This window comes from Nerophis ophidion, linkage group LG09, assembly GCF_033978795.1.
Source record: "Nerophis ophidion isolate RoL-2023_Sa linkage group LG09, RoL_Noph_v1.0, whole genome shotgun sequence".
Taxonomy (NCBI): Eukaryota; Metazoa; Chordata; class Actinopteri; order Syngnathiformes; family Syngnathidae; genus Nerophis; species Nerophis ophidion.
The window spans coordinates 47357821-47379378 of NC_084619.1; the positions used below are offsets into that span (position 1 = coordinate 47357821).

Genomic DNA, 21558 nt, shown 5'->3' on the forward strand with positions numbered 1-21558 from the left:
CGGCTCTCAGCCATGTTTCCGTCACACAGAGGAAGTCAAGTCCGCGGGAAGTGAAGAAATCCTACAGGATAAACGTTTTGTTTATCCTGTAGACCGAACCGGGCGGGGGCCAGCACGTCCAAGGGCACAGCTAATCCATGTGGGGCCCGACACACAGCCCGCAGGTGGCGGGAGAGAGGAGCCAAGAGGCGGGAAAGGAAGGCAGGAACCTGGCCAGGTGAAAAAGCTGACTGGGACTTCGAAAAACCAACGTCGAAGTTGATCATATCAGTGGGAAAGGGGCAGGTGACTATGTTATACACCCCGCGAGCACTAAACCCCCCCCCCCCCCCCCCCCCCCCTGCGTGGTTGAGGTGGGTGGGGTTTGGTGCTCGTGGGGTGTATAACATAGTCAGGGATTGTCATGGATGCAAAGGATTCTGGGTATTTGTTGTGTTGCGTTTATGTTGTGTTACTGTGAGGCTTTTCTCCCGAAGTGTGTTTGTCATTCTTCTTTTGTGTGGGTTCACAATGTGGCACATATTAGTAGGAGTGTTAAAGTTGTTTATATCACAACCCTCAGTGTCCTCTGTGTCACCCAGTATGCCTTCCAGTCGTGTGCGTGCATCTGCGGAAGCCTCTCACAACATGTTGCTGGACTGGCAAGCTGTTTGTACGTGTTGCAAAAGGTGTTTAAGGCAATGGCTTCATAGCATGCCCTTATTCTTGTCATCTGGGTGACTACCAGCAGATATTGGCGAGAATAGCTGTGGCTCCCATTGTCTTCCTCATTTTGTGAAACGGGTCGAAACGGCTCTTTGAGTGGTAAAGGTTGCCGACCCCTGATCTAGGCCTTTAAAGTGCCATTGAGTAATGCTTTTGTGGTACCCAGTGTTTCTTTGAAAAACAGCACCATCTGTTGGTCAGATTTTTTCATTGCAGTAACTTTCAATGACATGTTTTGAATATATTTCCGTTTTTTTTTTCAAGTCAATGTGTCTGTTTCCACCGTCATGGCATTACTGTTCCGGGTCCCTGCGCTAAATATACGCAGAGTTTCTATTTTTGCCAGAACGCGGCGGATCAATTCAGCTAAATCCTGCTTGTGTTGGACAGGAAGTCATGCACAAACACAAAGTCAATTATTCGGTTTACTTTTAAAATAAAATAGTCAATCTTCAAGTGTATTTTACACTTTGAAATGGCTGTGGACGGCCATGAAGTCAACTTGTCAAAGGTTTTCAATTTCACCTTGTTGACCCAAATACTGATACTGGAGGCCCAAAATTAAAGAATCATATACAGGCATATCCCGGGCAGCTATGTGCGCACATGGATTCCTGTGTCAAATGCCAGCTGATACGGAGGCTGAGGAAACAGGGCTGTGGTTCTGGGAGTTGTGTGCGTCTCCATTGCTCGGCAGGGATTATGTTACTGTTGTGTTGTTGCCCGCTTTAAGTTGTCGTTCTGCAAGGCAAAACTGTTGTCTTATTGTCTTATTGTCAAGGGAACACTGTAAAAAAAGTTCTGTAAAAAAATGGTTATCTACTGGCAGCAATGGCTGCCAAAAGAAAACCATGAAATTAAAGTAAAACATTGTAAACCAAATAATGATCAAAAACATTATATTTACAGAAATGTTCATGAAACGTTTTGCGGAGAAATATTGTAATTTTACAGATTTTTACTAAATTATTAAGATCAACCACCTTTAATAAAGTGACGATGCAAACTGTTCTGCAGAAAAATACCTTTATCCTACAGAGTTTTTCCAAATTATTACGATCAACAACCTTTAATGAAGTGACAATGCTGGCAGTTCCACAGAAAAATACCATTATTTTACAGATTTTTTCTGAATTGTTTGGAACAGGGGTCTCACATTCACTTTACCGGGGGGCCACTGGATGCAGAAACTTGATGCAAAGTGGGTTCACCTTCTATGAATGGCTATCCCACCCTAACAACATACTTACCGATCCTACCAATTTTACTGCGAGACTTACGGTGACCCTCTCGTAGGACTAACCCGATGTTTGCCCGGGCAAATGTATCACGGTCGTACCGTGACAACGCTTTATCACCCTCTGCGTTCGCTCGTTCACCGAACCATCCGCGTGCCGACTTAAATGCGTGATGTGTACGGCTTTAATAGACATTTGAGAGTGACTGCAAGACATACTTGTGCAACAGCCATACAGGTCACACTGACGGTGGCCGTACAAACAACTTTAACACTGTTACAAATATGCGCCACACTGTGAACCCACATCAAACAAGAATGACAAACACATTTCGGAAGAACATCTTCGCCGTAACACAACATAAACACAAAAGAACAAATACCCAGAATCCAATGCAGCGCTGACTCTACACCCCCGCTACCCCCGCTACCCCACCCCCTCCATCACCACCCCCATCTGTTCGTAGGTTGAGGTGGGCGGGGTTTGGTGGTGGGGGTGTATATTGTAACACATGAGATTATGGGTATTTTTTCTGTTGTGTTTATGTTGTGTTATGGTGAAGATGTTCTCCTTAAATGTGTTTATCATTCTTGTTTGGTGTTGCTACACAGTGAGGCACATATTTGTAACACTGTTAAAGTTGTTTGTACGGCCACCGTCAGTGTGACCTGTAAGGCTGTTGGCTGTGATCAAGTATGTCTTGCACTCACCGTCATATGTCATATTACAGAGAAATATGTTAAATTGTTAGAATGAGCATAAACCTTTATATAAGAGGCTACATATATTTTTTGACTTGAATGTAAAAATACACATGAATATTAAAAAAAATAAGATTTACCTTAAAATTACATATAAAACTGTTAGATTGTTAGTATGGACATAGACTTTTATATAACAAGTTACATATTTAATGAACCTTAATTACTGTAATTTTACATGAATTTAAAAGTAATTTGAGAAAACAGGAAATGATATGTATAATTAATTTGGTATTTTTCTGTAAAAAAATAGAAATATACATAGTTTGTCATTACTGGCATATTACTTAAAATGACAGGCGGTTTGTTTATTTACAGATAATGTCTTCAATTCTACAGTTTTATAACCTATTTAAAAAATGTTTTTTAATTACAGTAGACATTTATAATAAATTAACCATAAAAATAGGATTATTTTTTTTTGCAGCCCACCTGATGGAAAGCAAAGATTAAGATGTTCCACAGTGTTTACTTCAGTGTTTACTTTATTACGTCATACGACGAGTTGAGATTATAACAAAAAGTCCTATTTTGGTTTCATCTGACCACATGACATTCACCCAATCCTCTGCTGTATCGTCCATGTATCCATTTTGGTATAAACTCAACTCGTCGTGTTTGGAGGAAGAAGAATACTGAGTTGCATCCCAAGAACACCAGACCTACTGTGAAGCATGGAGGTGGAAACATCATGCTTTGGGGCTGTTTTTCTGCTAAGGGGACAGGACAACTGATCCGTGTTAAGGAAAGAATGAACTGGGCCATGTATCGTGAGATTTTGAGCCAAACCCTCCTTCCATCAGTGAGAGCTTTGAATGGTTGACCATATACATGTTTTCCACCACAATTTACAAAAAAATTATTCAAAATTTCTACAATGTGAATTCCTGGATTTTTTTTGTCACATTCTGTCCCTCACAGTTGAAGTGTACCTATGATGAAAATTACAGACCTCTGTCATCATTTTAAGTGGGAGAACTTGCACAATCTGTGGCTGACTAAATACTTTTTTTCCCCACTGTATAATCCTCAACCATGTCCCCATCGACCCCCCTGATGGAAACAGGGGTTGCCGGAGTACTCCTCCTTCTTCCCAGGTCCACAACCAGCTCCTTGGTCTTCGTCACATTGAACTGGAGGTGGTTCTTTCCACACCATGTGACAAAGTCCTCCACCAGTGCCCTGTATTCCTCACCATCACCATCCTCAATACACCCCACTATCGCAGAGTCATCAGAAAACTTCTGAAGGTGGCAGGACTCTGGCTGATAGTGGAAATCGGTGGTGTAAATGGTGAAGAGGAAGGGGAAGAGGACTGTACCCTGTGCGGCCCCGGTATTGCTGACCAGCCTATCAGACGCACAGTCCTGCAGTCGAACGTACTGTGGTCTGTCAGTGAGGTAATCTACAACCCAGGACACCAAGGGGGCCTCCACATGCATCTTCTCCAACTTCACACCCAGTAGCCCAGGCCGTATGGAATCGAAAGCACTGGAGAAGTAAAAAAACATGACTCTCACATTACTTGGAGGCTTGTCCTGGTGGGTGTGGGCTCGGTTCAGCAGGTAGATGACTGCGTCCTCCACTCCCAGTCGTGGCTGGTAGGTGAATTGGAGTGGGTCCAGGTGGGGCTTGACTGTAGGGCGGAGTTGTTCCAGGACCAACCTCACCATTGTCTTCATGATATGGGAGGTCAGCGCCACCGGCCTGTAGTCCTTTGACGTGCTGGGTCGCGTGCACTTGGGGATGGGGACCACGCATGAGGTTTTCCACTGTGTGTGGACTTTCTGCAGCCTAAGGCTCATGTTGAAGATGTGCTGGAGCACACCAGACAGCTGTGGAGCGAAGGGTTTGAGCACCCTGGGGCTAACACTGTCAGGAGCCGCGGGCTGGCCTGTGTGTAACCTATTTAGCTGTGCATTCACCTGTTCTGCAGACCGACACACTGGGGAGGTCTTAGGTGGTCGGGGTGAGGGGGGAGTCATCATTCTGAGGGTGAGGTGTTAAGTGGGGGGACGTGGATTGGTTTGCTGAAGTTGTCAGGGGACCCGGTTGGCATGTTTTGTGTCAAACCTGTTAAATAATGTAAAGTGTATGCCTTGCATTCACTTGTCTGTGTGTTAAAGCCACATATATTATGTGGCTAGGCCGGGACGCTGTTTGTATGTAGGAAAATCGGACGTGACGACAGGTTGTAGAAGATGCTAAAGGCAGTGCCTTTAAGGCAGTGGTTCTCAACCTTTTTTCAGTGATGTATACCCTGTGAACATTTTTTTAATTCAAGTACCCCCTAATTAGAGCAAAGCATTTTGGGTTGAAAAAAGGAGATAAAGAAGTAAAATACAGCACTATGTCATCAGTTACTGATTTATTAAATTGTGTAACAGTGCAACATTTTGCTCATTTGTAGTGGTCTTTCTTGAACTAGTTGGAAAAAAAGATATAAGAATAACTAAAAACTTGTTGAAAAACAAACAAGGGATTGAATTATAAATAAAGATTTCTACACATAGTATCATCAACTTAAAGTGCCCTCTTTGGGGATTGTAATAGTGATCCATCTGGATTCATCAACTTCATTCTAAACATTTCTTCACAAAAAAAGAAATCTTTAACGTCAATATTTGATGTGGATGCTTTTAAAAAAGGCTTAAAAACCCATCTTTTTACAAAAGCCTTTTTATAGACATACATGCTGGTTCTAGCTACTGGGCTGTTTCTAGTTTTATATTTTATTAATTTTTTATCTTTTTATTATTAGTAGTATTTTTTTTTACACTGTGGCACTTTGAGGTTGTTTGCTCAACGTAAAGTGCTTGTGAACATGTCCACAAAAAAATCTAGCTGTCAACACTGAATATTGCATTGTTGCATTTTTTGTCACAGTTTATGAACTTACATTCATATTTTGTTGAAGTATTATTCAATAAATATATTTATAAAGGATTTTTGAATTTTTGCTTTTTTAAGAATATTTTTAAAAGAATCTCATATACCCCTTGGCATACCTTCAAGTACCCCCAGGGGTACGCGTACCCCCATTTGAGAACCACTGCTTTAAGGCATGCCCCCAATATTGTTGTCGGTGTGGAAATCCGGAGAAATTCGGGAGAATGTTAGCCCTGAGAGATTTTCGGGAGGGACGCTGAAATTCAGGAGTCTCTCAGGAAAATTGGGAAGATTGGCAAGTATGCTTACTAGTAGACACATTTGAGTACCATTTATCTTTTCATATCAAAATCATGAAGGTTTAAGAGTGTATGAAGTGTTTTAAGAGCATAGAAAATGCTTGTGTTTGTCTAATCCGTGGAAAATGTATGGAAAGACTATGAATGCATATGATATACATAAATATAAAATAAATAGCCTCCCTAAAATCACATACCACTGGTCGAGAAAACACTATTCCACTGTAGTATATTTGCATGCACGCATACACGTACACTAATACACACACACCTCTACATTCCAGTTTCGAAGGGTCGTAGTCCTGTCCTGTCTTGCAGTAGCACTCATAACTGCCATCAGTATCCAGACAAAAGCCTCCTTTGCAAACCTCCTGGCCAAAGAGTGTGCACTCATCTGCATCTGCAAAGCACAAGTCAATCATTACACATACTTTTACCTAGCAGGCACAAGACACTGATACAAGGTTGATTATACATATATGTTTTATAAAACTGACTTCTAAACAACGTTGCAAAATAGAGACAACAAATTGATGTCTATTGTTTGATCCACGTTGTTGGTTGGGAAATGACACACTAGATCAAATCAATGTCGGAACCTGACATTGAATAAATGTCGTCAAAAAGCTTGTTGTTTCAACGTTGCTATTGTGTTGTAGTATATTAGTTGGAAAATGACCATAATTCAACAGTCAAATCAATGACACAACCCAATTGATTAAACGTTGTAAAAAGAATGTTGTTTTAACGTTATGTTTAAGTTGCTCAACGTCAGGACCTAATTCAACAAACTCTCAACGTTGTTTTAATGTCTTAACCTCTAAAGGCCCAAGCTGTTTGTTTACATGCTTTTTTTCTTTCTCTTTGCTATTTGGGCTTATTAAACCGTAATTACAATAAAAACTAAGAATCATCTTTTGATATGATGTATTACATTTGTGCTTTTTCTGAATTACATTTTTTTTTTCTAAACGCTGGTTAAACATTCTAGCGACACGTGTTTTTAATCATAGAGAATATATATTTAGAAAATGGATGGATGGATGGATTAATTATTTGGCCCTCTCTCCCTCTTTCTCCCCCTCAAACAGCTACCTGCAATGGAACTTTTTAATGTTTTCATTTTTGTTGTATTGCCGGAATAACTTTTTTTTTTTTTTTACTAAATAATGTGTAATAGAATGTTATACATTATTTTCATTAGTCCTATAATAATACATTGTTACAGTATGTATAATTATTAGTCTCACATTTGACAACAGTAATGTGTTAACAAACATCCCAGAAAATTAATAAATGTATCGCATCAAATAAAGTCAAATATAGATCTGTAGTTCAGTATTTTTCAACCACTGTGGGATACAGTCTGGTGTGCCGTGGGAGATTATCTAATTTTACCTATTTGAGAAAGGCTCCAGCAACCCCCCGCGACCCCAAAAGGGACAAGCGGTAGAAAATGGATTGATGGGTTAAAAATGTTTTTGCAAACCAGTAATTGTAGTCTGTAAATGATGTATTGTTGTTGAGTGTTGGTACTGTCTAGAGCTCGGCAGAGTAACCCTGTAATACTTTTCCATATCAGTAGGTGGCAGCCGGTAGCTAATTGCTTTTTAGATGTTGGAAACAGCGGAAGGCAGGGTGCAGGTAAAAAGGTGTATAAGGCTTAAACCAAAAATAAAGAAAAGATGAGTGCCCCTTAGAAAAGGCATTGAAGCTTAGGGAAGGCTGTGCAGACCAAAACTAAAACTAAACTTGCTACAAAGTAAACAAAAACAGAATGCTGGATGACAGCAAAGACTTACTGTGGAGCAAATATGGCGTCCACAATGTACATCCGAACGTGACATGACAATCAACAAACAAGGATAAAAACAACTGAAATATCCTTGATTGCTAAAACAAAGTAGATGTGGGAAATATCGCTCAAAGGAAGACATGAAACTGCTGCAGGAAATTACCAAAAAAAGACAAAAAGCCACCAAAATAGGAGCGCAAGACAGGAACTAAAACACTACCCACAGAAAAACACAAAAAAACCTCAAAATAAGTCAGGATGTGATGTGACAGGTCATGACAGTACACCTACTTTGAGACAAGAGCTATAGTGATGCATGATTGGTTATGCTTTAAAGTCATATCCAACAATTGCGACAACGACTTTTTACTGTCAACTGAGTTTCGTTTTTTAATGATTTCTGCTGGTGGTGTGCCTCCGCATTTTTTCCAATGCAAATAAATGTGCCTTGGCTCAAAAAAGATTGAAAAACACTACTGTAGTTGACACATTGCTACTTTTTACAAGTTGAGTTGTAATTTATAAAAATTATCCCACAAATGTAAAATTGTTATCAAATGGAAAAAGTGTAGGACTAAATAAGCTGGGCTTCTTCATCCACCTTTTCAAAAAATGTTGTAATTAAACTCTGGACATTTGTGATGTACCATATTGTAACTGTATGCATGTTTAAAATAAACTACAAAACCCGTTTCAATGTGAGTTGGGAAATTGTGTTAGATGTAAATATAAACTGAATACAATTATTTGCAAATTCTTTTCAACCCATATTCAGTTGAATATGCTACACAGACAACATATTTGATGTTCACACTGCTAATTTTTTTTTTTTTGCAAATAATCATTAATTTTAGAATTTGATGACAGCAACACGTGACAAAGAAGTTGGGAAGGTGGCAATAAATACTGATAAAGTTGAGGAATGCTCATCAAACACTTTTATGGAACATCCCACATGTGTGCAGGCTAATTGGGAACAGTTGGGTGCCATGATTAGATATAAAATCATCTTCCATGAAATGCTAAGTAATTCAAAAACAAGGATGGGTGAGGGTCACCACTTTGTAAGCAAATTGCCGAACAGTTTTAGAACAACGTTTCTCAACTTGCCATTGCAAGGAATATAGGGATTTTACCATCTACGGTCCGTAAAATCATCAAAAAGTTCAGAGAATCTGGAGAAATCACTACATGTAAGTGATGATATTACGGACTTTTGATCCTTCAGGCGGTACTGCATCAAAAACCGACATCAGTGTGTAAAGGATATAACCACATGGGCTCAGGAACACTTCATAAAACCACTGTCAGTAACTATAGTTGGTCGCTACATCTGTAAGTGCAAGTTAAAACTCTACTATGCAAAGCCAAACCCATTTATCAACAATATCCTGAAACGCCGCCGGTTTGGCTGGGCCCGAGCTCACCTAAGATGGACTGAGGCAAAGTGGTAAGGTTTTTTGTGGTCTGACGAGTCCACATTTCAAATTATATTCCGGAACAAAGAGGAAAATAACCTTTCGGATTGTTATAGGCGCAAAGTTCAAAAGCCACCATCTGTGATGGTATGGGCGTGTATTAGTGCCCAAGGCATGGGTAACGTACACATCTGTGAAGGCACCATGAATGCTGAAAGGTCCATACATGTTTTGGAACAACATATGTTGTCATCCAAGCAACGTTATCATGGACGCCCCTGCTTATTTCAGAAAGACAAGTGTTAAAACAGCGTGGCTTCGTAAAAAAGAGTGCGGGTACTTTTCTTGGCCCGCCTGCAGTCCAGACCTGTCTCCCATCAAAAATGTGTGGCTCATTATGAAGCGTAAAATAGGACAGCGAAGACCCCGGACTGTTGAACTACTGAAGCTCTACATAAAACAAGATTTGGTAAAGAATTCCACTTTCAAAGCTTCAAGAATTTTTTTCTTCAGTTCCCAAACGTTTATTGAGCGTTGTTAAAAGAAAAGGTGATGTAACACAGTGGTGAACATGTCCTTTCCCAACTACTTTGGCACGTGTTGCAGCCATGAAATTCTAAGTTAATTATTATTTGCAAAAAAAAAATAAAGTTTATGAGTTTAAACATCAAATATCTTGTCTTTGTAGTGCATTCAATTGAATATGGGTTTGAGTCACACATTAAAAGCGTTACTAAAACGGCCTTCTTTCATCTCCGTGATATCGCTAAAATACGCTCCATTCTGTCCACTAAAGACGCTGAGATCATTATCCATGCGTTTGTTACGTCTCGTCTCGATTACTGTAACGTACTATTTTCGGGTCTCCCCATGTCTAGCATTAAAAGATTACAGTTGGTATAAAATGCGGCTGCTAGACTTTTGACAAGAACAAGAAAGTTTGATCACATTACGCCTGTACTGGCTCACCTGCACTGGCTTCCTGTGCACTTAAGATGTGACTTTAAGGTTTTACTACTTACGTATAAAATACTACACGGCCTAGCTCCATCCTATCTTGCCGATTGTATTGTACCATACGTCCCGGCAAGATATCTGCGTTCAAAGGACTCCGGCTTATTAGTGATTCCCAAAGCCCAAAAAAAGTCTGTGGGCTATAGAGCGCTTTCATTTCGGGCTCTAGTACTCTGGAATGCCCTCCCGGCAACAGTTCGAGATGCCACCTCAGTAGAAGCATTTTAGTCTCACCTTAAAACTCATTTGTATACTCTAGCCTTTAAATAGACTCCCTTTTTAGACCAGTTGATCTGCCGTTTCTTTTCTTTTTCTCCTATGTCCCACTCTCCCTTGTGGAGGGGGTCCGGTCCGATCCGGTGGCCATGTACTGCTCGCCTGTGTATCGGCTGGGGACATCTCTGCGCTGCTGATCCGCCTCCGCTTGGGATGTTTTCCTGCTGGCTCCGCTGTGAACGGGACTCTCGCTGCTGTGTTGGATCCGCTTTGGACTGGACTCTCGCGACTGTGTTGGATCCATTATGGATTGAACTTTCACAGTATCATGTTAGACCCGCTCGACATCCATTGCTTTCCTCCTCTCCAAGGTTCTCATAGTCATCATTGTAACCGACGTCCCACTGGGTGTGAGTTTTTTCTTGCCCTTATGTGGGCCTACCGAGGATGTCGTAGTGGTTTGTGCAGCCCTTTGAGACACTAGTGATTTAGGGCTATATAAGTAAACATTGATTGATTGAAAAGGATTTGCAAATCTTTGTTTTCCGTCTATATTTACATATAACACAATTTCCCAACTCATATGGAAACGGGGTTTGTAATAGCTGGGTCGCAAATCATGTCATATTAGTTTTTCTTTTATGCGGCTAAATTGATGCCGCATTGCTCTTCTGTTCTTGGGTGTTCCGGTTGTTCAAACAGAGAGATAGGAAAGAGTTTTCATTATTATTTGTGGGTCATGAAAAAGGGATTTTTTTTTGGGTTGGTGCACTAATTTTAAGCTTGTGTTTTTCTATGTTGATTTAAGAAAAAAAAAATTAAGAAATAAAAGTTAATAAAAAATTATTCTGCGGCCCAGTACCAATCGAGGGCCGTGGCCCGGTGGTTGGGGACCACTGCTCTAGGTCACGTGATTGCAACCCTGCTATTGCATAACCCATCCATCCATCCATTTACTACCGCTTGTCCCGTTTGGGGCCGTGGGGAGTGCTGGAGCCTATCTCAGCTGCTTTGGGCGGAAGGCGGGTTACACCCTGGACAAGTCGCCCTCATCACAGGGCCAACACAGATAGACAGACAACATTCACACTCACATTCACACACTAGGGCCAATTTAGTGTTGTCAATCAACCTATCCCCAGGTGCATATCATTAACATAAATATATAGATAGATAGCTCAATCCAAACTGATTATAATCATTGTGAGGCACAGATATTGTTTTATTGATTTATGTTTGATAATGTTGTGGCCAGTCAGCGTAATGTTAAAAAAACATGAATATTCTAACAATTCTAACAATTTTCTCACTTGTGATGCAACACCGATATTAGAGCTTTGAGTATTAGCCAATATGATATGATATCCATTTTCTACCGCTTATTCCCTTTCGGAGTCGCGGGGGGCGCTGGCGCCTATCTCAGCTACAATCGGGCGGAAGGCGGGGTACACCCTGGACAAGTCGCCACCTCATCGCAGATGATATGATATGATGTATGATATACCTATGATATCAGCAGTAATTACACATACTTTTATTATTCTGGTGTGTGGAATGTTACAAAAGGTTTGATCAAATGTAATTAGTCAATCAGAAAACACCTTTTTTTTTTCTGATATCAGGTTGATATATCAATAACTGATCGCGACACCTCTAAATCTCAAGGTTAGTTTTACTGACTTTTGTAGCTTTCAACTGCCGGGACTTCATAGAGCGAATCTCCACTGGGAATAAAACCTTTTCCTGATGGACACATCTCCTGGAATTGATCTGAAAGAGGCAGAAATATGGATAAAAAATTTAATTAACATTTGCTTTCACAGATGCTAAGTTATGCCAAAAAGACGCTGATTGAACTCCCACATAAAAGTACCCACACATAATATATTTCTGAAATAAATAAGCTGCTATGAAATCAAACATGAATTGTCAACTGTCAATCAAAATACATTTATGAAATTTGTTTCAATAAATACTTCAATCCTCAAGCAGCTATAAATTATAAAATCATGTGGCTGAGTAGACGATATGTCTAAAATGTTGACACACACACACACACACACACACGCACACACACACACACACACACACACACACACACACACACACACACACAAACACACACACACACACACAAACACACACACACACACACAGAGCGTGAAAAATTTAAAAAAACGCCCAGTGCTCCCCAAAACGGTGATGAGTGTTGATAAATCACATTGCGTGTGCTCAATATTTACATTTGCATCGTCTCCTTCTGATATTTTAGGCCTTTTGATGATCAACATATATTTTGCATATCCAAAAAGACAAGGATGCAAAATGGGTAGCACAGATTAGTCTTCTAACTGAACAGACACAATCCACTTGACACTCCTTGAGTAGATCAGCTTTGTGTGTGCTATCAATTTAGCACATGTTTTAGTACACGCAAAACTTTAATATATCAGGCGCCAATAATATTAATAATGAACCAAAGTCTTACAGCTGGCAGTTAGTATTATGGTTCCAAATTCAAATTATTCTAAAACATTCAGTCCTAACTGCACATTAATAAACTCACTGTTGGAGAAGCAAGCTATCATGCTATCTAGCTGAAATGTATACATGAAAACAAGACACATTAACATTTTACCCATTAAAATCTACAAAAATAAACATATTTCAACACTCAAATAACAATAATTTGAGTCTTAGTGGGCAACTATTATGCGAAACCAACTTTTCTTACCTATTAATACCTGTTTTTCTGTTTTTGAAACTCCTAAAGTCACAAAAATGTTGATTCAAACCATGGAAGCATGGCAAAGTTATTTATAAAACAATCATGCCTCCATTCATACTCCCTCCAAATGAGGCGTTTGGAATTTGCTCCTTTTAGTGACCTTTTTCCCATTGATGACGTCAGAGGGTATCTCCACATACTGTATACAATCGAAGAACTTTGCGTCAGTCTACCACTGCAGTCCCACGTTGTAGCCAATACGCTCCTTTTTGTTCTCCATCCTCTTGTTGTGTGTCAGATTTTTTTAACTTATATCTGTCAATAAACGCCAAATGGAAGTGCTATAAACTACAACAAAGATGACGGGGAGAAGACAACCGAAGTGCAGGTAAACACGTAAACAAGACCACCTACAAAACGGTGCAGCTTGAAAACGAACTTGTCATATCTTTACACCCCTAATCCACATACAGTAGATGGCTTGTTGACATGAACTGGGCAGACTTCGGCAGGTTCCCCTGTAGTCTTGAACCACTATTTGCTTTCTGTGATGTCATCAAAGAGGGATAAAAACTTGAATGAATATTTGGAAAGGTGACGATGCCGAAGGAAGTATCAAGTAGAACTATCGTGCTTCTTATATATTGTGCTATCAGTTCAAGTCAATAATCCTTGCATCTCTTCTTGCCAACCTATCCACTCACCTGTGCCGTTGACAGGGCAAGGATGAACCTCACAGTTGTCCCCCCAGCCGGCTCCCAGTGTGCAGCAGCACTCCTGCAGCGTCACGTGGGTGGTGAGCACGCTCTCACACAAATTCTCGTCATTCAGGCGGAAGTAGCACTCCTTGCGCTCTATCGGCAAAGCTGACGGGCAAAGAAACACGACAGAAGAGCAGTCAACATGGTCGTGTTTATCTTTAAAAGCTGTAACTGTTGGAAATTTAGATGAGACTTTGAGGGCTTTTGACAGAATACGGTTATAAATAGTTGATTTTGTAACAACTGGCAGGCATTGTGACCCCGCAAATTGCAAGTGTCCATGAAAAAAGCAAATGAGGCATGCACCTTTAAGAAAGTACTCAAATAAGAAGTACTTATACTGTGGGCTGTTCCGAAATCTGCGTTCCAAGAACGCCGGCTTATTAGTGATTCCCAGAGGCCCCCAAACAGTCTGCAGGCTCTACAGCAGAGCCAGGCAAACTATGGCCCACATGCCACATGTCCATTGGTCTTTTTCATCCGGCCCGCCAAAAATTAAAACAGAATTGAGCAAATTGTGTTATAATTAATAAGTATTTCCACAAAGTGTCGCAATAGGCCAGCAATACATTTGATGGATTCTAAACTTCGCTTTTAAACACACGACCGCCATTGGAATATACGCGAGAACTTGTTAATTTCTTGTGTATTTCTACTACAACAAACTTGACAACGGAGATAAAGAACAACAAAAGGAGCTTTGGAAATGCAGGAACTTTTGTGGGCAATCTTTGTACTGAAGAACACTGATCAGTGGAACTATTTGAGTGTTTTTACTTAGCCATAGTCTTTGAACTATATGCAGTTTATTGTTGTTTATTAGTTTTACAAACTTAATTTTGATACGCAAAGCTACGAAAAGTGGACGGACTCTTTTTAAACTTATCTACGGTGGAGTATGAAGCCGGACTGAAAGCGGCAACCTCAGCTGCTTACTACACTGACTTCAGATGATAAATATAAGGGTGGAACGAAGGTAAATAATATCAAATATTAACTTTTTACTTTATTACATGTTGTAAAAGTAGCCAATTACACTCCAATCCAGTGTTTTTCAACCTTTTTTGAGCCAAGGCAAATTTTATTGTTGAAAAAATCCGGAACACACCACCAGCATAAATTATGAAAAAAATGAAACTCAGTTGAGAGTAAAAATTCATTGTCGCAATTGAAAAATTTAAACCATAACCAAGCATGCATCACTATACCTTTTGTCTCAAAGTAGGTGTACTGTCACATCACGCCGTGACTTATTTTGAGTTTTTTGCTGTTTTCCTGTGTGTAGTTTTTTAGTTCTTGTCTTGCGCTCCTATTTTGGTGGCTTTTTCTCTATTTTTGGTATTTTCCTGTAGCAGTTTCATGTCTACCTTTGAGCGATATTTCCCGCATCTACTTTGTTTTAGCACACAAGAATATTTCTGTTGTTTTTATCCTTCTTTGTGGGGACATTGTTGATTGACATTTCATGTTAATATGTACTTTGTGGACGCCGTCTTTGCTCTACAGTAAGTCTTTGCTGTTGTCCATCATTCTGTTTTTGTTTACTTTGTAGCTAGTTCAGTTTTAGTTTCGTTCTGCATTACTTTCCCTAAGCTTTAATGCCTTTTCTTAGTGGCACTCACCTTTTGTTTATTTTTGATTTAAGCATTAGATACCTTTTTTACCTGCACGCTGCCTCCCGCTGTTTCCGACATCTACAAAGCTATTAACTACTGGCTGCCACCTACTGATATGGAAGAATATTACATGGTTACTCTGCCGAGCTCTAGACAGCACCGACACTTAACAACAACATATCATTTGCAGACTATAATTACTGGTTTGCAAAAAACATCTTTAACCCAAATAGGTAAAACTTGATAATCTTCCACGGCACACCAGACTGTATTTCATGGCACACTAGTGTCCCGCAGCACAGTGGTTGAAAAACACTGCTCCAATCTGATGGAGCTTGAGAGGTGCTGCAAAGAGGAATGGGCGAAACTACCCAAAGATAGGTGTGCCAAGCGTGTGGCATCATATTAAAAATATAGTTGAGGCTGTAATTGCTGCCAAAGGTTCATCAACAAAGTATTGAGCAAAGGCTGTGAATATTTATATACATGTGTTTCCCTCTTATTTAATGACACATTATCCCATTATGGCATAAAGACAAGAGATTTCCTTCATAAATAAAGCCCAATTGAAGTGTTGCCAGTCAAATTATTAAATCACAAATATCTCACCACTCTTTTTGTCAAGGTAGTCCTCATACTGTAGTGTTGAAAAGTGGAGACCTGCTCTATCATTAAGATGCACACTGAATGTCTTCTGTTTCAGTTAAGGGGAACTGCGCTTTTTTTATTTAGTTTTTCCATCATTCACATTCATTATGAAAGACAAGAACATACATCTTTTTTTTAATTATTTTAAAGATGATAAAAAACCCTTGAAAGATTGGACTACCGGGAGTCACCGTTGTAACCTTCAAATAACTTGTTTATTTCTTGTGTATTTCTATCACAACAAACTTGACAACGGAGATAAAGAACAACAAAAGGACCTTTCAAAATTAAGGAAACTTGTGGGCCATCTTTGTGCTGAAGAACACTGATCAGTGGAACTGTTTGAGTGTTTTTACTTAGCCAAAGTCTTTTAACTATATGCAGTTTATTGTTGTTTATTAGTTTTACAAACTTAGTTTTGATACGCAAAGCTAATAAAAGTGGACGGACTCTTTAAACGTATTTACGTTGGAGTATGAAGCCGGACTCGAAGCGGCAACCTCAGCTGCTTACTACACTGACTTCATTGGATAAATACAAGGAAAAGGAGGCAGCACATGGGTGGAACGAAGGTAAATAATATAAAATATTACCTTTTTAGTTTATTACTGGTTGTAAAAGCTGTCAATGACACTCCAATCTGATGTCGTTTGAGAGGTGCTGCAAAGAGGAACGGGCGGAACTACCAAAAGATAGGTGTGCCAGGCGTGTGGCATCATATTTAAAAAATGTTGAGGCTGTAATGGCTCATGGCTTTGTTCATCAACAAAGTATTGAGCAAAATCTGAGAATATTTATATACATGTGCTTCCCTCCAATGCAAAAAGACAAGCAGGAGCTGCGGGCAGGTAGGAGTCGATCTTTTAATTCCTTGTTGCAAGACAAATATACAAAAACGTAATGTCTTGAAGAACGAGCATTGACCCAGCATTGACATTAATATTGAAGTGGAGTGGTAATTGTTTTTGGCAAACCTAGTGATCACAATATTTTATGCAGTTAAGTCAAGACGCAGTAAGTTGAATGACCCAGACACGTTTCTTAATGGATACTTTCTGATGCACTTCTGCCTTAGAGACTGTAAGTAGGGTAATATGCAAATCCATTTATTTCATACTTGTTTATATTTACAAATGTGCTGTTTTAGACTGCAATATTGTTTAATAAAGAACACCTTTTTACGTATGACTAGCTTTTGTGCTATCGTGTGCTTAACTGTTGTGTAACTGCTAGCTCCTAGTAGCCTATAACCTAGCATTTTTACCTTTTGTACATGACTTGACTAAAATTCAAGATTTTTTGGAGACAATGTTATCCGATACTTGTTTTTTTCCCTGATATTTGATTGATATCAGGGAACTTAAACTTATAGTTGCCAAGCAAGATGAATGGACCAAATTCCCACCTGAGCAGTGCCTGCTGACTAACTACAAACAACTACGTAATAATAAGTTATGTTTTCCTCGCGGAGCAAATATTTAATTCACTCAATCAAATACAAAATAATTCATAACCTCTTTTTAATATCTTAACAGGATGTTTTAACATTATGTCTCCCTCTGTACCAAACAAAAGTGTTAGATGCGTCATCTATGTTGCTGCTCCTCGATCTTAGTGCTGCTTTCGATACCGTCGATCATAATATTTTAATAGAACGTATCAAAACACGAATTAGTATGTCAGACTTAGCCCTGTCTTGGTCAAACTCTTATCTCACTGATAGGATGCAGTGCGTCTCCCATAACAATGTGACCTCGGACTATGTTAAGGTAACGTGTGGAGTTCCCCAGGGTTCAGTCCTTGGCCCTGCACTCTTCAGCATACACATGCTGCCGCTAGGTGACATCATACGCAAATACGGTGTTAGCTTTCACTGTTATGCTGACGACACCCAACTCTACATGCCCTTAAAGCTGACCAACACGCCGGATTGTAGTCAGCTGGAGGTGTGTCTTAGTGAAATTAAACAATGGATGTCCGCTAACTTTTTGCAACTCAACGCCAAATTAACGGAAATGCTGGTTATTGGTCCTGCTAGACACCGACCTCTATTTAATAATACAACTCTAACATTTGACAACCAAACAATTAAAAAAGGCGACTCGGTAAAGAATTTGGGTATTATCTTCGACCCAACTCTCTCCTTTGAGCCACACATTAAAAGCGTTACTAAAACGGCCTTCTTTCATCTCCGTAATATCGCAAAAATTCGCTCCATTCTGTCCACTAAAGACGCTGAGATCATTATCCATGCGTTTGTTACGGCTCGCCTCGATTACTGTAACGTATTATTTTCGGGTCTCCCCATGTCTAGCATTAAAAGATTACAGTTGATACAAAATGCGGCTGCTAGACTTTTGACAAGAACAAAAAAGTTTGATCACATTACGCCTATACTGGCTCACCTGCACTGGCTTCCTGTGCACTTAAGATGTGACTTTAAGGTTTTACTACTTACGTATAAAATACTACATGGTCTAGCTCTAGCCTATCTTGCCGATTGTATTGTACCATATGTCCCGGCAAGAAATCTGCATTCAAAGGACTCCAGCTTATTAGTGATTCCCAAAGCCCCAAAAAAGTGTGCGGGCTATAGAGCGTTTTCATTTCGGGCTCCAGTACTCTGGAATGCCCTCCCGGTAACAGTTCGAGATGCCACCTCAGTAGAAGCATTTAAGTCTCACCTTAAAACTCATTTGTATACTCTAGCCTTTAGATAGACTCCATTTTTAGACCAGTTGATCTGCCGTTTCTTTTCTTTTTCTCCTATGTCCCACTCTCCCTTGTGGAGGAGGTCCGGTCCGATCCGATGGCCATGGATGACGTACTGGCTGTCCAGAGTCGGGACGCAGGATGAACCGCTCGTCCAGAGTCGGGACCCAGGATGGACCGCACGCCTGTGTATCGGCTTGGGACATCCCTGTGCTGCTGATCTGCCTCCGCTTGGAATGGTTTCCTGCTGGCTCCGCTGTGAACGGGACTCTCGCTGCTGTGTTGGATCCGCTTTGGACTGGACTCTCGCGGCTGTATTGGATTCATTATGGATTGAACTTTCACAGTATCATGTTAGACCCGCTCGACATCCATTGCTTTCGTCCTATCCAAGGTTCTCATAGTCATCATTGTCACCGACGTCCCACTCGGTGTGATTTTTCCTTGCCCTTATGTGGGCCTACCGAGGATGTCGTAGTGGTTTGTGTTGTGGTTTGTGCAGCCCTTTGAGACACTAGTGATTTAGGGCTATATAAGTAAACATTGATTGATTGATTGATGTAAAGGAAAGAGGGTAGGATTAAATTAGCGCTGCTACTTCCTACTCCTTTTCGAACATGTTGAATAAAGAAATTGGAAATTGTGATGTATCATGTTGAATGCATGCATGTTCGACATAAACTCAATCTCAAACATATTGTAAGATGAAAACCGGTCACCTGTTGGGATGGGTTCACACTTGGCAACCATGACATTATAATTTTGACCAGCGGGGCACGTGCACAGGACTGAACCTTCCACGTTTACACACTGGGCATCTCCACAGATGCTACTGAGCAACTCACACTCGTTGATATCTGCAGAGGAGAAATACAATGAATGTTAAAAATGTATTTTCTTCCATACAACGCTCAGTACAAAATATGTGCTTGGCTTAGGCTCGCATACCTGCAATGAATTAAACAAGCAAATAATTACAGACACATTTTTAATAAGAACTTAAAGGGTGTCCCAATCTGATGTTGATATAGGTCCGATATTAACAAAAAAACCAAACAACAATTGAAATTATGGGATTATAGGTGCTTGCAGTCCTGCAGCGTGTTTACTTTTGCAAAGCGAGACAGTCAGTTAACATCTAAATGTCCTCCAATGAATACACATGGTTGGTATTTTAGTCAAGTCATTTACAAAAAGTACAAACCCTGTTTCCATATGAGTTGGGAAATTGTGTTAGATGTAAATATAAACAGAATACAATTATTTGCAAATCATTTTCAACCCATATTCAGTTCAATATGCTAAAAAGACAACATATTTGATGTTCAAACTGATAATCATTTTTTGTGTGCAAATAATCATTAACTTTAGAATTTGATGCCAGCAAAACGTGACAAAGAAGTTGGGAAAGGTGGCAATAGATACTGATAAAGTTGAGGAATGCTCATCAAACACTTATTTGGAACATCCTACAGGTGTGCATGCTTGTTGGGAACAGGTGGGTGCCATGATTGAGTATAAAAGCAGCTTCCATGAAATACTAAGTAATTCACAAACAAGGATGGGGTGAGGGTAAGCAAATTGTCGAACAGTTTTAGAACAACATTTCTCAACAAGTTATTGCAAAGAATTTAGGGATTTTACCATCTACGGTCTATAAATTCATCAAAAGGTTCAGAGAATCTGGAGAAATCACTGCACGTAAGCGATGATATTACGGACCTTTTATCCCTCAGGCGGTACTGCATGAAAAACCGACATCAGTGTGTAAAGCATATCACTACATGGGCTCAGGAACACTTTATAAAACCACTTTCAGTAACTATAGTTGGTCGCTACATCTGTAAGTACAAGTTAAAACTCTACTATGCAAAGCGAAAGCCCTTTATCAACAACACCCAGGAACGCCGCCGGCTTCGCTGGGCCCGAGCTCATCTAAGATGGACTGATGCAAAGTGGAAAAGAGTTCTGTGGTCTGACGAGTCCACATTTCAAATTATATTTTGAAACTGTGGATGTGGTGTCCTCCGGAACAAAGAGGAAAATAACCATCCGGATTGTTATAGGCGCAAAGTTCAAAAGCCAGCATCTGTGATGGTATGGGGGTGTATTAGTGCCCAAGGCATGGGTAACTTACACATCTGCGAAGGCACCATTAATGCTGAATGGTCCATACAGATTTTGGAGCAACATATGTTGTCATCCAAGCAACGTTATCATGGACGCCGATGCTTATTTCAGCAAAACAATGCCAAGCCACGTGTTACAACAGCGTGGCTTCGTAGTAAAAGAGTGCGGGTACTTTCCTGGCCCGCCTGCAGTCCAGACCTGTCTCCCATGGAAAATGTGTGGCTCATTATGAAGCGTAAATTACGACAGCGGAGACCCCGGACTGTTGAACGACTGAAGCTCTACATGAAACAACAATGGGAAAGAATTCCACTTTCAAAGCGTCAACAATTAGTTTCCTCAGTTCTCAAACGTTTATTGAGTGTTGTTAAAAGAAAAGGTGATGTAACACAGTGGTGAATATGCCCTTTCCCAACTACTATGGCACATGTTGCAGCCATGAAATTCTAAGTTAATTATTATTTGCAAAAAAATATAAGTTTATGAGTTTGAACATCAAATATGTTATTCATTGTAGTGCATTCAATTGAATATGGGTTGAAAAGTATTTGCAAATCACATTGTATTCTGTTTATATTTACATCTAACACAATTTCCCAACTCATATGGAAAAGAGGTTTGTAAACAT

The 21558-nt window shown here is 40.0% G+C and overlaps 1 protein-coding gene across 3 annotated transcripts in view; it reads right to left on the reverse strand.

The window, feature by feature from the left end:
- ltbp1 (latent transforming growth factor beta binding protein 1) overlaps positions 1 to 21558 on the reverse strand; it is a 288869-nt gene that overhangs the window by 22840 nt on the left and 244471 nt on the right. For all 3 annotated transcript variants that reach the window (XR_009808158.1, XM_061911089.1, XM_061911090.1), the window contains 4 exons: positions 19520 to 19657; positions 13768 to 13929; positions 12016 to 12105; positions 6164 to 6292 (listed from right to left, as the gene is read on the reverse strand). Coding sequence is in view for 2 of the 3 variants with exons in the window: in XM_061911089.1 (XP_061767073.1) it covers positions 6164 to 6292; positions 12016 to 12105; positions 13768 to 13929; positions 19520 to 19657 (519 nt within the window). In the remaining variant the exon portion in view is untranslated. The remainder of the gene's footprint in view (positions 1 to 6163; positions 6293 to 12015; positions 12106 to 13767; positions 13930 to 19519; positions 19658 to 21558) is intronic.